This window comes from Lycorma delicatula, chromosome 7 (assembly GCF_047948215.1).
Source record: "Lycorma delicatula isolate Av1 chromosome 7, ASM4794821v1, whole genome shotgun sequence".
Classification (NCBI taxonomy): Eukaryota; Metazoa; Arthropoda; class Insecta; order Hemiptera; family Fulgoridae; genus Lycorma; species Lycorma delicatula.
In genome coordinates this window covers 96,963,506-96,981,453 of record NC_134461.1, presented here as the reverse complement: position 1 = coordinate 96,981,453, position 17,948 = coordinate 96,963,506, and the positions used below count along the sequence as shown (strand labels likewise).

General features: G+C 28.7%; 2 protein-coding genes across 2 annotated transcripts in view; one reads left to right on the top strand and one right to left on the bottom strand.

Moving 5' to 3' along the window:
- Positions 1-1,670: 1,670 nt before the first annotated feature.
- Positions 1,671-10,284, top strand: mRpS6 (mitochondrial ribosomal protein S6). The gene is made up of 4 exons (XM_075370437.1): positions 1,671-1,864; positions 2,607-2,746; positions 5,902-6,063; positions 10,069-10,284. Exons 1-4 carry the CDS (start codon positions 1,817-1,819, stop codon positions 10,169-10,171), a joined length of 453 nt encoding a protein of 150 aa, XP_075226552.1. The 5' UTR covers positions 1,671-1,816; the 3' UTR covers positions 10,172-10,284.
- A 3,327-nt stretch (positions 10,285-13,611) lies between these two features.
- Chd64 (transgelin calponin-3) overlaps positions 13,612-17,948 on the bottom strand; it is a 127,590-nt gene continuing 123,253 nt past the window's right edge. Inside the window, exon 4 of the mRNA XM_075370431.1 lies at positions 13,612-14,581. Within this exon, the coding sequence (XP_075226546.1) occupies positions 14,411-14,581 (171 nt within the window). The 3' untranslated portion in view covers positions 13,612-14,410. The remainder of the gene's footprint in view (positions 14,582-17,948) is intronic.

Here is a 17,948-nt window from a genome sequence, read left to right as displayed (position 1 = left end):
GAATGATTTGTAGCGTGTGTGAAAATGCCATGCCCGATCGGGATTTTCACACACGCTACAAATCATTCATCTTCATCCTCTGAGGAATGCCTAAAGGTGGATCCGGAGTAAAAAAAAAAAAATTGTAAAAAAATTAATTTTTTAAATTTTGTTTAACCTCCCCTTTTGTTAACCGGAGGTTAAACAAAAAAAGGATCGATCACGCGAAATTTGGTCTACATGAGTTATGAAATTATATTAGTTTAGTTAATACCAACCACAACCGCTAGAGAACGCCAAGCATATACAGTTTAAATAAAGTATTATATTAAAAAATATTAATTTAAATGAACGGTTATATTTATGTGTGTGAAAATAATTACATTAAAGTATAGAAAGACTACAATCACCGATGGTGTAATCTTATGCGTGAATAAAATATATTATTATTATTAATAAAACTATAGAAAACATTGAAACACGGAAGTTGTGCATAGCTATTTTGTGTGTGTGTGTAAATAAAATATTGTAGTACCTCGAGGATGTTCCTTGTCGTCGTCGCTTGTGAAGTCGAGTTTTTCGTCTTGACCTGTGCACCAGGAAGCGATACTTGCGTGCACGTTTGCGTGGGGGTGTCAACGGAGCAACATGATGTTAACGGTACGAGTTTTGGCGTATGACTGAAGAAAAATGTAAGAATATGACCTAACCTTGCATTTTATTATAACCGACAATTTTACGCGCGCAAAGTGCTACACCTATTCCCATCGCGACATTTTTATGCTCGCCAAGACTACAGTTAATAGGATTAAACCAAAAATCCGTATATCTCTTTACGCGCTTCTTATTCGACAAACACCATTAGGAAGTGACTGCACGTAGTTTCTCTTTTTTTGCTTTTATTACTTTTATTTTAAGGTTTTTAGTCAAGTAACCGCAGGCAGACACAACCAGTCGAGTTGTACGTAGATTAACGGTGGCTGCGTTGATTGAGCCGCCGCGCCATTAAAAAATCAAAATTTAAAAAAATCCAAAATAGTTATTATATATTTGCAGTCTAGTGAATATCTCGTTTAGAAAAATCGGAAATGGGGAAAATTTTCAACCATGTTCAAATTTTTTTACTTTTCTTCACCCCTTTCAAGGTAGAATTTCGAAATATCTAGAAATTAGTTTTAGATATTCACATACATGAAGATTACACACACCAAAAATCAAGTTGATATCTTCATTTCTTACCGAGAAAAAAAAATTATATTTTTACTTCATTTTAACCCTTTAAACTCAAAATGAAAAAAAAATCCCTTTTCAGTGTGTACTTACACCGTAAGAAGAACATGTATACAATTTATCTTCAGTAGTTTTTGCTGGGCGTTGAATCTATGAGTCAGTCAGTTAGGGCAAGTGGCTTTATTGATACTGATTGGTTAACGCTCTCTGATATTCTTAGAATAGCTCTTAGATATACTTAGAAGATCGGCTGCTACTGAATATAAAAAAGGGATAGATACTTAGCTACGTGGAGTATTAAAATGTACGTAAGCATATTAAAGTTTTTTTTGAGGTAAATTTCAAGGCATTCTACTTTTCACATTAAACGTGTGAACTTTAGTTTCCAATCATTCACGGATGTAATACCGTTGGAGTGCGCGTTTCATTGCACTAAACAAAGACTGATTCATCATAGAATGATAGATCATGAATGATGAAAACTCATTGCTCGTTTTTCTCTAAGATAAATTGTGTTTGGTTATGTTATGATATTCGTATGGTTGTAACTAGAGAATTTTAGAGAACAATTTTTCGTCACGTTATAGTATAAGTGTTCTTCAGCAATATGTTTACTATTTACGATGTAACCTTGTTGATGCGTGTAATGCCTAAGGTAAAATTTATTTTATTAACATTAAGCTAGAGTAAGGTTATAATGCATCAGAATTTTACTAAACATTATTTCTATGTTAAGTTGATTTTATTATATTAAGTTAAATTTATTACATTGTTGTATATTAAGTTCGATTCATTTGCTATGATTGTAATTAATTTTTGCTTTTTTGTTGGGAACTTAATAAGATTGACCTAGCCTACAAGTTATGGATTTAAACTTAAGTAATAGGTTTAATTTTATTAGGGCGTGAATTTTATTACAGTTTTATTATATTATTATTTTTTAGACTTACGATTATTCAAAATTGATGAATATAATCAAGAATTGTTTACATTAAGTGAAATATAGTTTTATTGATTTAATTTTTTGTAGGAAAGATTCATAAACTTAATTATAGTAGGCATTGATCTATTAATATCAGAATTTTGATTGTTACTCCAAATTCTCAAAATTACGTATTAATAATATGATCAAATTCTGGTACTCATTATATACTGTTTGTTAAAACCTACAAATCAGTTAATAAGTAGACAATATAATATAATTAAAGGTAACTTTTATTATTAAATTGTACTTCAAATTAAGTGAAGTACAATTCACTTCAATTACCATTTTGTGAAATATGTATTTTCTGTAAAAAATAGTTCCAGTGAGAATTACCTTGATTTCAATTCTCTTGCAGTTAATTTAAACTTTTTTCATTAATTCTAATTTAATATTTATATTTATTTTTTTTTAGATTGAACTTGCATCTGCATTAAAAAGAGTAGCTGGGAATATATTTGACAAAGGTGGCATCATTAGGAGAATTGATAATATTGGACAGAAACCTATGCCATATAAAATTAGTAAGAGTTCAGTACCATATCGGGAAGCATGGTGAGTACAGTTCAAAATTATAAGGAAATGTTTTGATTAATTTGTATTACATCTGTAAGAAGAAAGAGATTTCAAGTTGACATCTGTGTAACAAATTACATTTTTTATTTGTACATAGTCATTCTATGCATCAAATGGAAGCACTTAACTCTTATTTTCATTGGTGAATTACAGTAGACCAACACTTTTTTGTATATTTATATTGAGCGCAGTGAAAACAACAATATATGCCAAGATTACACTTTGCATAGTAATACATACTGTAGCGGTAGACCCTATGATGATAGAACTTCTAATTAAAGTAGCACCATATGAATATTAAAAAAATTCAATTTAATAAACAGAGAATTTTACTTAGGATTATTTATTTATGAGAAACTACAGAGTTTGAATCATAGTCATATATTTACATCAGTCCTGTCTGTCCACTTTTTTAATCGCCCACACTTTTGCGTAAATGAAATATTGTATTTAGGTTCAGTAAATGATTGATTTTTCAGGGGGAAACATTCACTTTTACATAAAAGTACTTGTTCATTTACACTTTTCAGCAAGTTCATTATGATTTTTCAGTTTCGTGTTCCCTTATTGGATTGTTCATTCCACTTTTAGTAGATTTAGAAATTTCAACAATGAAGTCTGAACACTTCCTAAGAGAATTGTATTCTTTTTTTGTTCTACCCAATTGCAGTTGGTCTGTCTTCTGTTTTTAATATTTTATTTTCTTTCATTAGCTTCTGTAGCTTGCTTCTTTTTCAATATTCTGTGTTGTTTCTTTTTATTTTATTTAGGAAGAACTCTGGAAAATTTTCCTGGCCCAATAGAAGTCTTTCCTTTCTTACCATTTTGCTTTTTCACCTTTTCTCACACTTTCATAATGACATTTTTTTGAAAGTGTTTCCATTTGTACTGACACAGGTTCACCTGAATTGATCTTTTATGATGGTACAGCTTGGGGTGGTTCCTTTGTCTGGAATCAGTGTAGATCAAGGAGTGGCATTGTTTAAAAGTTGGTCAGCTTGATTGTTACTTCATGTATGAAGTAACGTTGTGGATTTATGTCACTGGAATTTTGAGTTGGATTATTTTTATCCTCTAGAAATTACTGCTGGAATGGTATATCACTGTGGATTTATTCAGTAGAGTAGTTTATTTTACAAACTTCATTTGGGTTTTTTACACAGTATGAATAAAATTATTTTTTGAAGATTCCCTGTTTCTTTTTCTTAGGTGCTTCAAAAGGTCTTTCATTTCTAAGCTACTTTCAATTTGTTCTTGTCCTGACATTTTAACTGCTAGCAATTTCCATAGCTGTTAGCAATTTCCATAGCTGTAGTCCACATGTATTTATGACATGTACTCTAGATACCCAGTTGTCTGTGAAATTCATTCTGTTATTTCTGGGATGACTCAATATAACACAAGTGTGAGCTTCTACTGCATCCCCATCATGTGATCGTCCTTTAAAATGTAATGCACTTCACAATTTAAAACTATATTTAGTACCTCTTATAAAGTTATATTCAGAACAGAGTCTGTAATTGATCACTCTAATCAACATCTGAACATTAGAATAACAGATAAATTCAGAAATTATCCCCCACTGCAAACCATAAAAAAATTCAATAAAAACATTGAGTGTATCAAATATTAAAATCAGTGATCTTTTAAAATTTTCAAAATTGAAAAGTGCTGAATTCTCTAACTAATCAGGGATTTTTTTTGACCTAAACTATGATGAACAAGTTCTTAGCATCTAATAAAGTGTTCATTAACATAATGTTTAACAAAACATTAATGTTTGTAATAAATGTTTGTCATGTTTCATTGCACATGTGAGAGTTCTAAACTCAAGTCAGGTGGGATGTCAGTTGAATTTTTTTATAAGGTCGTCAGCAGTATAAAACTTATTCTTAATATCTTTCTGAAAATTAATCAACTGCTGATACTGTTGTCATAAAGATAATTGAAAGCAGTTGCAAATTTAAAGAAACTGAACTTCTATTTAAAACAAAATTTGCTAAAATATGGAAGAAAATGCTACATTTTTTAGTTTCTAATCTAAGCAAAAGTCAGGATTACTAACATTTAACTGATAAGAATCTTAATTGATTCATTAAGTTATGTTTTCCATCTTAATTATAACATTTTGGTACAATCACTTTTAATTATCTTTAATATTTATATTAATTATTGTTATTTTTTTGTTTGTTTTAGAATAATATTTTTTCCATGTTTAATGTTTCCTTTTAAATAAAAAGTTAAATCTCTTAAATTTGTATTTGATTGTGGTTGATTTATTTACATATTTTTCTCTGAGTTTAATTCTCTACAAAATTTTTTGTAAGGATTTATTTGGTTGATGGCATTTGAATGAACTTAATTTATGCCTCATCTAAAAAAAGTGTTTTTCAACTAATATTTTGGGTTTTACATTAATTTTCTTGGAAACTACTGAAAAGAGAATTCTGGGACTGATTTAAAAAATTTTTTCAGATAAGGTATTGTGTAAATTCTTAAGGTTTTTATATTCATTAATATCTTGAATAATTAATTACCTTTATTAATAGAAGATGCTTTAAGTGGTAAGTTCATTTGTCTGAATATCATATATAACAATGCAATTGATATAATCATAAAAATAATTGCTATCATACTTACACACTTATTGGTATCAACAGTTGTTGAACCATTCAGTTCAATATTTTGATGTATCATAAACCCTATAACTTTTGTCTTAAGAATTTTCACACAGCAGAATTTTACCTTTGGAGCAGAAATCAGGAAACATTTTTCACCAGCTGTCACTTGATAATGAAATATTTACGGATATATTTTTACATCATTACTTCAACTTGTAGTATCTATTTTTTAAGTCCATTTTTGCGAGAGATTCCTTTACAGCTCCTAAAAAATATGTGTCAAGAAAACTTTACATTGATTTCTTCTTTTCTTTTGTAGTTACAGTTGAACCTAAATATATTTTTTTATTGTGTTAATGCGTTTTTAGAATGTTAAAGAATAGTCTATAATGATTAATGCAGTCAGCTACCTTACATGCTGCTGGGGGAAAAATTGTGGTAAGTAAAATTTTTAGTTTTCAAAAATATGAAAAATATTTAAAAAATGAAGATTGCTTGCATTTTACTTTTCAGTTATTTCATAATGGAGTTTCACTATCCACCTAATCATATTGCTGCTCTTCATCAAGCTTTTATTAGAGATGTTGATGTTATTAGATCCCAAATATTTGAAAAACCCAACTACCCAAAACAAGAATGTACATTTGAAGAAGAAATGAAACCTGCACCATACAGGTATATTAATTATTGTAAAGGCTACTAAGTTATTTCTTATTGTAATTTATATATGTAGTGTAGTTCATTTTAGGTTTAATAGCATGCAAAGTGATTTCTAAGGAGTAAATTATGGGAAAAAGTGATCTTTTTGTAAAGAATGCTTTATTTGCCTGTAAATTATAGCTGGTTGCCATTGGGATCAATACTTGCTTCTTGTTTCTATCCTTTCCATTTCATTAGGCGCATTCAATGTTTCAGATAGTCTGCCTTCCTCAGTTTGTGTTCATTAAAGAACTTTCTTTTAGTTTTTTCTTTTTGTTGTGAGATTCAGCATACAAAATATTTTGAGACATGTATATTAGTAAAAGATATATATACTTAGAATACGAGATTGAATACAATTTACTGATGATTCTGCGAACAGTAAATCTTGCCCGTCTTGTACAAGATTTAACAAATTGAGCTGTGCATAAAAATTGAACTAATGAAATGAAAATTAAAATAATTTATAAAAAATAGGTTTGTTAAACTTAAATAATTTAGTGCCAAAGATAGTCAGTCTTACTATTATTACCAATATTAAAGCCACTCTATTTTTTCTGAGATAAATGTAAGGAATAAAGATGGAGCAAAGTGTGAAAGAGTGAAGCATGTAATGAAAATTTAATTCTGAGAAAATTGATTTAAATAATGCCCATTAAAATTAAACAAAAAATTTGAGAAGTTCAACTTTAATTAGAAAAAAACACAAACTGGATTGGAAAAGTGATATGATTTTAGAGAACGATTTTAATGAAAATTCTAAAAATTTGTAAATATAAATTAGAAAGACATCTAACATGCATTAAACATTTTTATTTTTTCATAGGTTGGCAGTAACAGCTAATCAACAATTAAGTTTAGTGTCTAGCATTTGAATAATCATTTGAGTGGTCTTTGTGCTGCTATTGTTCGGTCAGTCATTCACAATGGGTGATACCACAAATTTGTTTTCATTTGGAGAGTTGATGGACTTGTTAATTTATGATAAAGTAAATATCAAAGTAAACATTAACTACAAAAATTTGATGCTGGTCGTGAACGTTTTGTGAGAAATACCAATGCTGAAGAAACAATATTGAATGCAGTATAAGTATCTCCCGTGTCAAGCATCAGAAGGTTGTCATATCGCTTTCATGTTTCGCAATCAAATGTGTGGTGAATGTTATGGGATCTACAATTATACCCATTGTATACAACATGTGTACTAGAGTTATCACCTGATTTTGGTAAACAGATGAAATTCTGTGTATGGTTAATTAGAAAATGTGAACATCATCCCGATTTCCTAAGTAATCTAATTACTGATGAATACTGTTTTATTGAAACACTCACACTTGGGCAGAAGAAAATCCCCATGAGGCTGCTGCAAATCATTTCTAATGCACTTTTTCATTTAATGTTTGGTTTTCTTAGTGATAATCTCATGCCCTTTTTTTACTGTCAAGGCACAATGGGGAGCAATACTTGGATTTCTTTAAAACAAGTCTGATTCAACTCTTGGAAGATTATTGTCCACTTGCAGTTAGTATAATGGTGTACCTGCTCACTACTGTTGTGATGTGATGAATCATCTAAATGCAACGCGTTTAGTAAGCAATGGATTGGTCAAAACAGACCTGTAAAACATGATCTTCTGTTCTCAAGCCAACGGACTTTTTCCTTTGGAGTTGGATGAAGTCACTCTATTATGCTCATATTGGCACACAAGAAGAATTAAGACATCATATAATGGAAGTTGTAGCTACTAGGAATAATAATGATATTAGACGTGTTCAGCCTGCTTGGATTTGCCAAGCTAACCTATGCAATGAACACATTAAGCAACTGCTTTGAAGAAATATTTGCAGCTTTATCAAGTAACCATTTTGATATTTAACACAAAATATTTTTTTATTCAACTTACGAGAATGTGCTACATAATTAATTAGTGTTGGATGCATAACATGAAAGTATCACTTCGTAGATTAGATACACATCTAAAAAAATGTCCTCCTGCTGATGTAATAGTTGCTAAAAATATATCTAGTCTTTCTATTAAAATTTACATACTTTTAACTTTACCCTACCTAATACTGAACCAGTAATTTGTTGATTACATTGAATATCAATGAATTTTTCGATTAAATTAAATAGCATGACTCAGTTGTTTTTGAGAAAAAAAAATTGCAGCTTATGTGAATACTGGTTGTAAACACTCATGGTCAAACATATGACAGGTAACCCCAGCCCAATCAACCAGAAAGTTATTTCCTTTCATATAACACAATTTTTTTGAAGTAGAGCCATAGCGGCTAGCTGGCTTCTTGTGTTTGGGCTTTAAATTTCTCATAAGAGTTTTTCGACAAAAACTTTGGCAGAAGGGTCTGTGTGTTCCAGCACTTTACTGTCCATAAGAATATTATCTTTGATGTTGCCTTATCATTTGCTGTCCTTATGGATTCAGTCATATTTAATTTATACTGCAGCAAAGAAGCTAAATTTCACAGTAAGCAAATCTTTCTTACTTTTATAATTTTTAAATAACTTGTAAACATGAATCCCAATTACTGTTTTCCTTATAAGCAAAAACTCTTGGTTAGTTAGAAGTTACTTATTTTTTTTTATTCATATAATTTATTGAGTTCTGATAACTTGTGCTCTTTCTAAGCATTTTGTTCTTTGTTTATGTTGGTTGCATTTGTCAGGATCAACATTGCATTTTTAATTTTTAATTATATTCTTTTAATAATATTTGCTCTTACAGTAGGTAGCATTTTCTTATCAATACTGGTTTTTTCTAACAGTCTAAATTAATATTTTCTTAGGAACAAACCCCAAAAAATTAAATCATTGAGAGAGCTAAATATTATTCTTTGGCAGGAACATAATGGGTGTGGCATATAATGGTGTGTCAGGCAATTTGGCAGCACCAGATACAGTTTACTATTGATGATTGGGAACAATGAAAATATCACTAATTTTGTATCCCTTGTTTTACCATTCAGTCATGATGGAATCATGGAGTGGTGTACACTGTACCTTTGTTGTATTAAAGCGTATTACAAAAACAATGATTATGTCAGTGTTTCAGTATCATTATTACTTGTAATGTTTGCCTTCTACCCGTGCGATAAAAACTGGGTTGAAAAATTTAAGCCAACCTCATGTCAAGGTGACAGACAGTCTGGTGTGCTCTTTTAACATTAGGAATTAATTTATTATTAATCACAATAATCAATTTATTATTAATTATTTATTATTTTTCTGCCTTAAATAATTTAATGAACTCGTCATCCTATTAATCAAAAGACGCTATTTCAATAAGACAGGAGCCACACTTCAAGGGCTTTCATCATACTTATAAAGATATTGTTTCCTAATCAAATCATCTTGTAGAATGGAGACATTCTGTGTCTACAAGAACACCAGATTTGTCTGCGTGTGATTTTTTCATTTGATATAATTGAAATCAAATATTTTCCAACTACACCAACACACAACCTTCAGGACTTAAAGAATGGATTTGAGAAGAATTAGCAAAATGAATTGAATTCATTTTGCCACGCTGCAAAATATGATGGGTAATTTATGCACAAAATTGTTGGAATGTGCAAATTAAATGATGGTCGTCATTAAGATGTTATTTTAAATGATGTATTTTCATTTCATGTATAATAAAGTTATGAGGTAATTTTTTTTAATCACCAAATTCATTGCCATAGCCTTCATTATTTATTAACTGCTATTAAAAAACATTTTTTGATTGCACTTTTTTTTTATTGCAAATATACTGTAATGGAGTCCTCATTTAATTGGCCTTATACATTACAATTTTGCAGCTGCTGAAACTGTATTTCACCACAAATGGCAAGGTAAGAGAAAGATAAATATAGATTAAAAGTTACATACTGATACATGAAACTACATCAAAAAAGATTTTAATTATTTTTGACAGTTTTTAAAATGTAAATAATATTTTTTTTTTTGATATTCTATTTTTAGGTCAGAAGTACAAGAGATGATAGCGAATAGGAAGATTAGAGGGACAAGGTTTACAAAGAATTTTGCTTACAATAACGGTCTTGATTATAATCCTCTAAATTAAGAATACAAATATTGTTAATCGGATGTGTTTGTGTAAGTTGTAATGTAGAATGTGTAATTTTTTAAACATTTATTGTTATTGTTAAAATAAAAGAAAATTCATGTCTAGAGTAAGTTCTTTTATGTTTTTGTTCATACAATAGAAATTGAGATGACTACAATTATTTGAGTTGACTTGATATGGAAATGCAATGGAAAATAAGTAGTTAAGTTCAGGACCAGGTTTAGAGATGTTGCTACTACTTGCCCCTATTTTTTTAAGTTCTCTTCCAGCCATCTATCCGTACCATTGAATGCTATACTAAAATGTTATATATCTCTTTCCATTGCACATTCCTCACGCAGTTAAAAACATAGCTGCTCAACATTAACAGATGTACACTACATGTGTGTATTGATTGATACTGGCAGACATTCACTAGATAAATAATGAAAGTCAACTTGTGTCTGCTTATCTAGATTATCATTTGGGTCAAATTTTTTACTGTCAAATGTGTACAGTAAGTCTGTCCTGTAAGCATAGTTTTTGTTCAGATGAAAGGGGTATTTTAGATATGGATGAGGGAACTATTTTGTTGCTGCAACAGTGCTAGGCGAAACACACATATGCAGTTGCTGAGTGTATCTTTCTGGAGGCAGCAGAAACCTGTCTCATTCACCTCTTTGTCCTGTATACTTGTAATATATCAGCTCACCAAACACCAACACATACCTTGATGCAAGCAAAATCAACTACTGTGAATCAGCCAACTATACCTACAAAACTCTTGAACTTACTTTGTATCAGCTGTAAATGGTGGATCTTCACAAAAGATGACACAAGATATATAGAACAAACAATCCTGGCATTTTTAATTATTTTTTTTTTTTATTTAACAATTCTACCTAATATTTAGTGTTGTTAAAAATGTTGATGATGCATCATGTCATCATGGTATGTATGTGGTAAAGGTTTTTTTACATGAATCTTTGTATAATACACTAAAGCTTGGCAGCTAAGTTTGAATTTTTGTTCCATAAAAAACAACATTCCTTTAAATGATCAATCTATTTGGCTTAAATTGCATAAAATAACATCCATGTGTCAATCTTTGTATTTTTCACCTGCATAAACAGGAAGAAATTTTTAGTTTTTTGGAAAAGCGAAATTTAAATGACTATCAAAATTATCAATTAACAATTTTTGTAAGGAAACACATTTCAGGATATAACAGTTTTTTTTTTACCTAAGCTTCATTTATATTGTTGAATTGAATAGACCTAATTCTGTCAATTTTTTGAACAAAAATAGGTTTTCTGAAAAAACTCAAAAGTTAGTTTGAGTTTTTTCAGGATAAATTGCTGTTTGTCAGATCTAGCATACTGTGATGTTCGGAAGCATTAACTTTTAGTTGATTTATTTTTTTTATTAGGAATTATTCTAAAAAATGTTAATTCATTAAAAGTGAAGTATTATTTCTTTTTTAAAGAGGTGGATAAAGTTAATAACCCCAGTCAAATTTTACATTCATTTACAAATGGAGAAAACTCATTTTCTTTTTTAAGAAAGTGGGTACGGGAAACTGCCAACACCATTTCTCCACTTCTAAATGAGAGGAATTTGGTTGATAATACCACCTGCTTACAAACCAGATTGTATGTGGTGTTCCACCTTCCCCACTCCTCTAATTCTACTTCTTTGCTGCATTCCTGTTTGATGACCAATAATTAAAAATAAACATATTCATTTATGATTAGAATAGCTGATTATGTTTATTAAACAGTTGATATCTTGAGAGAGCAGTTTATTCAATTTTAATAAATTAAATATTAAAATAAATTCAATTTTCCTAAATTTCATTCACGAGAACTATTTCTTACAGTATGTTAATAACACAGAATATTAATATACACAATAATTGTATATTATTTGCAAATTGCATATTTCTTTGTGCACGGCTTAAAGAAACATAATGCTTTTAGGTCTGATATTGGTTAAAATAGACTGTTTATTTGTTAATTAGGCCTATAAAGCTTTGATTTTGAATTATAACTGGTGAATAAACATTGCCCTGTAATTTCTGCCCAGTGGTAAAATGAGAGACTATGGTGAAATTCATTGGATACAAGTTATGGATTAAAAATATTAGTTTTATAAATAAGAAAATTGGTCCCAGAATGTTTTCTCCAGTAGTTTAAAAATTAATAGAGAATCTCTAGAGGATATATAATTAAAATGATCAAAATCTATAGAGAATATAATCTTGAGAAATGGTGTAAGTAAAGTCATCTGGAAAACAAATAAAAAACATTACTTATTTAAAACAAAGTGGGACAGAAAAAAAATTTCATTTATTTTCTTGATAATATATAAAATTAGTTTATCTTTGTTTTCTAACCCCATCTGTAACTGTTTAAATACAAGCAGGTTTATAATTGAGGCCTGTCTTGTTTTTAGCTTATATGTTCATGAAAAAGAATGAATTTGTTAAATTTATAAAGAAATTAGAGGAACATCTTTATATAATTTAAATTTAACCAGCTCTACTCCAAGCATCTTGTTTACTGGTCGCAGAACCGTAGACATAATTTATTATGTGAAATAATTTAAATTTACTAGAATTATCATTAAATTTCCATTGTACTGGAAATACAAGGGTTTTTTATACATTAACCTGGTTGAGTAATAAAAATTCACTATATACAAAAATAACATATATACTTATATTACTTCTTGACATAGTACCCTTGCAAATTCAAGCGTTTGTATCATGAAAATAGCTTGTCTATTACCTCATCAAAGAACAGAGCTGCCAAAGTGTCCATCCATGAGCCCATCAAACCATAATTAATGTTGTGTGTATTTTTCACTGGCAAACGTTTCGATGCTCTAACAGAAATAAGGGATGTAGTTTAAGTAACACATTATTTCTGCATAATTGTCATCACTATAGACTCCTTAGTTGCAAAGTGGTTAGTGTTTTCATTCAGCAGGTAGTTGTTCTATGATACTGCAGGGGTCAGGTTCAAATCCAATAAAGACTTTTTTTAAATTGTTATTAAAATCTATTTTCAAATCAAATTAATATCCATGTTGGGATACAAAAATGGTCTTTACAGGACTCTGTTTCAAGACAACTTCTAAAATTAACTGTGCTAACTGTCTCTCTTGAGCCTTAATATTTCTGTTGCAGAGTATGTTATATGTTGCATGTTCTACAAAAATGTTTCAATTGTTTTTCCTTTTTGCCATAATATAATACTGTTTGATAGTCTACTCTGTGATATAATTTGTGACAGATTATTGCGACTTGATTGTAAAAAAAAATTAGTCATTTGACATTTTAACAGTGAAAATACACTTAGAAAATGTTCTTACATAAATAAAGAATTTGACAAATAATGTGGTTATATCATCAGATTAACTTTTATTAGGGTTATTAATAAAAAAAAAATTCAAAATAAAATTTATATTTTTATTATCTGAAAACGTTATTACAAATATCAAATATTCTTTCTTTTAATTCAAAGACAATTGATTAATACGGAATGTCTATATATTTATCATAAATTTTAACAATACTGTAATAAAATATAACATTTATATTCTTTTAACATACAGTTTGAGATAACATTAATTTTATAAATATTATTAAAGAAAGAATCTTAACTCTTTATATATTTTTTTATAAACAAAATAACAAGTATCAATGAAATAACAGCTTTTTAAATTCTACAAAGTCAAAGATTTTTTTAAAGTTTTTACAATTTTTTTTTTGGAAGAAGAATTTGATGGTCTTGAATTTATTAGCACCATATTGTTAATAATTAAAAAAAGGTAGAATAAAAAAAGGAAATATACATAAATAAAAGCTTAACCTAAAAATATAGAAAACAGAATTTAAATAACTTAATGATTGGATTGTGTGATTTTTTAATAGTGGAATGAATGCATAAGATAATAAAAAGTAATAATAATGATAATAGTAAAATATGATATAATCCATATTAAAAAAATGAATTAAATTTTTATTATAAATAATATTGAAGAATTTAATACAATAAATATTTGAATAAGAATTAATATTTACATGACTAAAATATAATCTTAGTCCATTTTTTTAAATTGTAAATTTTTAGTAATGGTTGTTCTTTAGCGGCATTATCAATTTTAACATTTAACATATTTTTTTATCAGTTGTAACTGATTAAAAATTTTTTACATTTTATTATTGGCACAAACAGAAGTAGTAGATTTAATTTACATATGTCGTGTGTTGCCAAAATTGATACCGCTCTGGTTTGCACCCTTGTTGCTTCCATATTGCAAACTAATTACACCTTGGCCGGCTCTGAGTTGTTCTTCTGTAAAGTTACGAACATTCTTGTCAGCTTCTTTTGGTCCAATACTCGGTTTACCATATTGAGCACCCTGAAAATAAATTAAAATTATATTATTTTGTGCGAGTCTGTGAAGGGTAAATTTTTGGAATTTCACAGCCAAAAAAAATTTTCACCTTTTTATCTACAAATCATATCTTACCATATTGTTTGTTTATCAAGTAAAATTTAGTTGGAAAAATGCATTTTTACCCCCTTCCACGTGAAAAAATCAGTGGTTAGGGACAGTAGGAATATACATTTTTTTCCAGGAATTAGTATATTTTTACATGTAATTTGGTTAGCAGTAACAGTGTACTTTACAAATTAATTAATTGTCTATTTTCCCAGTTTTATGCCGTTGGATAAATTGGATCATCAATTTTGATAAATTTTTTTGTGGATTTTATAGTTGTAATAATTATTGAGTTGCACACTTATGCTTTGCTTGTTTACAATATTAATAGTAATGAAAAGACTGTTGAGTTTTTACAAAATGTTATGTGAAGAAAATCCTTCACACAAGTTGTAAAAAAAAAAAAAAAAAAAACATGAAATGACATTAAATTTGCATTTAAAGCAAATTTGTTGGATGTGTCATAAGCAAAGTTGTAATGAGGCAATCTCTTTTAAAAGAATAATATGGTTAGTAAATAGTAATATGACTCTTGAAAAAGTAATATTGTTTGTTTATTGCTGGGTTAATGAATTTACGACAAATTCTGTTTAAAAGAACTTGAAAGTATAACCAACTAGAAAAACTATTTAAATGAAATTTTTTGTTTGAAAATCTATGAATACTGTTTTTCCAAACAAAATATAAAAGAGGAAGAGTTTTACTAAATTAGTGGATTTTCAGTGTTACATGCAGAGAGACAAGAGACTGTTTTATGTATGCTGTTCCAGATAAAAAAAAGACACATTGCTTGATACCATTATGAAAAAAGTTTGCTGTAATATATGGTAAATTGAAATCTATGATAGATAATATTCCCAAATTAGAAGGCTTTCAAAATCTGACAATGAGTCATTTGGAGGATTTTGTGAATACCAAGGCTGGAGTATACACAAAAGATTGAAAATTTCTGTATGTGTGCCAAACAATGCAATAAAAAAGAAAAGGGGACTTCAAGAGATCTAATGGACTACTATATATGTGAATTTTTTTGGTTTTAGACATTAAAAATGTGGAAGAACTGTTTGAATTTATTTATTTATTTTGTTGTCATGATCACTGCAAAAATAATTGATATAAGCTGTATTGAAATGACAAATAGAAACAATGGCCAATTAGAATGATTTTTTTTTGTTTACAGTTTTTTTTATCCTGCGAGCACCTTAGTGGTACTGCCAACCATAATTAAAGTGTTCTCTGATTTTTTTAATTTACAATATGTATTCATTTTAGTATTAATCTTATTTTTAGTTTTGATGGTTATTAATTTAAAAATTGACACTGGGTTGAACATGTATTAATTTTAAATTATGAAAAATATTATTACGATAATAGTCAATATATGTTGCAGTCCTTTGTAATTTCAATAAATCTAGACCTGTACGTTATGTTGTTTTATAAATTTAATTTTTTTATTATAACATAATCTTTTATACTATTCATGACTTATTACTTCCTTGTACGAAGTAAAGGAAGTATTGTAATCGTGTAAAATTTTGGTTTTCAGATTTCAATGGAAATGCAAATTTTAACATCCTTGAATCCATTTTGATTAGTTTCAGTGTGACGTCTGTACGTATATACGTATGCATCTCGCATAACTCAAAAATGATTAGCCGTAGAATGTTGACATTTTTGATTTAGGACTTTTGTAATATCTAGTTGTGGACCTCCTCTTTTGATTGCAATCGACTGGACGAAAAGTGTCCAAAAAAGCTCAAAATCCAAAAAGATTTGGATTTTGGACTTTTTCTTAACTGCAATAATAAGCCCTCATTGAGAGATTTTCAACGGTATATCATAAATGATACTTATTTTCATTGGTTCCAGAGTTATAACCAAATAAAATTTTAAATAATGAAATATTTGGTCTTACAAGGGGAAGGCACATCAGTTCAAATCTGACTTCATTTCCTTTTTTATTTTTATTTTTTTTAATTATATTGACTTATAAACAATTATTAACCTCTGATTGAAAAAAAATTCGATGTTAGTGAAATAAAATTTTATATACTTTTAATTGTAATTCAAACATTTTTACAGATGTTAATAATTATTAATTAATAAAACAATATATTTAAATTAAAAAAAGAAGTTAAAAAATATATATGTACAGTAGATTCCGGATAATCAGACCACTTCAGGACCGGGTCTAAATGGCCCTATCAAACGGCTGGCCCTATTAAGCGATATTAATGAAAAATGAGGAGCTATGCACAGGTATGGTATACGGGTGCATTCTAATTATTAAACTCGAATTAGCGATTTATTATTCTGAATTTTATTTCTAATATTAAGATTACATGAACAGTATTAAAAATTACAACATAATAAAAATTTAAATACTCTACCGTACAATACATGTTTAATAAAATATAATACATTATTTACTATCGTTTACATTACATAGCTACATTAAAAAAGAACTACTGTTCTGGTACAATGCATTACTAGATAGTTTTTGTAATCTTACAAAGCTGAGGTATAAAATACAGTAAAGATTGGTATTTATGATCAGTAAAATAAAAAAATTCTTTAATGTCTCTTACTTGTTTAAACTTTTTGAAAAAATCCATTTATTTTGCCTTGTCCTCTCCCTTTTAACACTTGTTGTTCTAATTTTTTGCAAACTCTTATTTCTTCTAGCAAGCCTCCTTCACTGCCTTCTTGTATAAAATACTGCTGAAGTTCATCAATGAATTTTTTTGCATCTTGTGTAGATAGTGTTGACATCAGGTTCGTTTTCATATTCTTCACTCTCATCTAGTTGTTGAGTACCAGTAATGTTTTTAATTATTTCTTCATCACTGGTTTCATTCTCATCATAGTATTGTATTTTTTTGTCTATATTTGAAAACTCTTCAAAATGTAATCACTGTCATCAGCATCGATTGTTTCAGTATCATCATTGGCATTGACTTTTAAACCACTTTTGGCAAAGGACGTTTCTGATAGTGCTACTTTTCACTTCATCCCAACTATTGGCTGTGAACTGAATTGTCTGTAACAATTTCTCGTGCACTAACATCTTTAGCCATAACTGAGAAAGTCAATGTATTTCCTTCAATTTCTTGTAAAATGTAATTTCATTAGTTTACTTAAGTAAAAAATTAAAAATCTTTTATTATTCACATTTCAAGCGGTTGAATTAAACTCGTATTCGGTAGGAGAAACTCAGTTTGAATATTTTGAAAATCTACATTAGAATGGGCAGCACAGTTATCAATAAACAGAGAAATCTTTC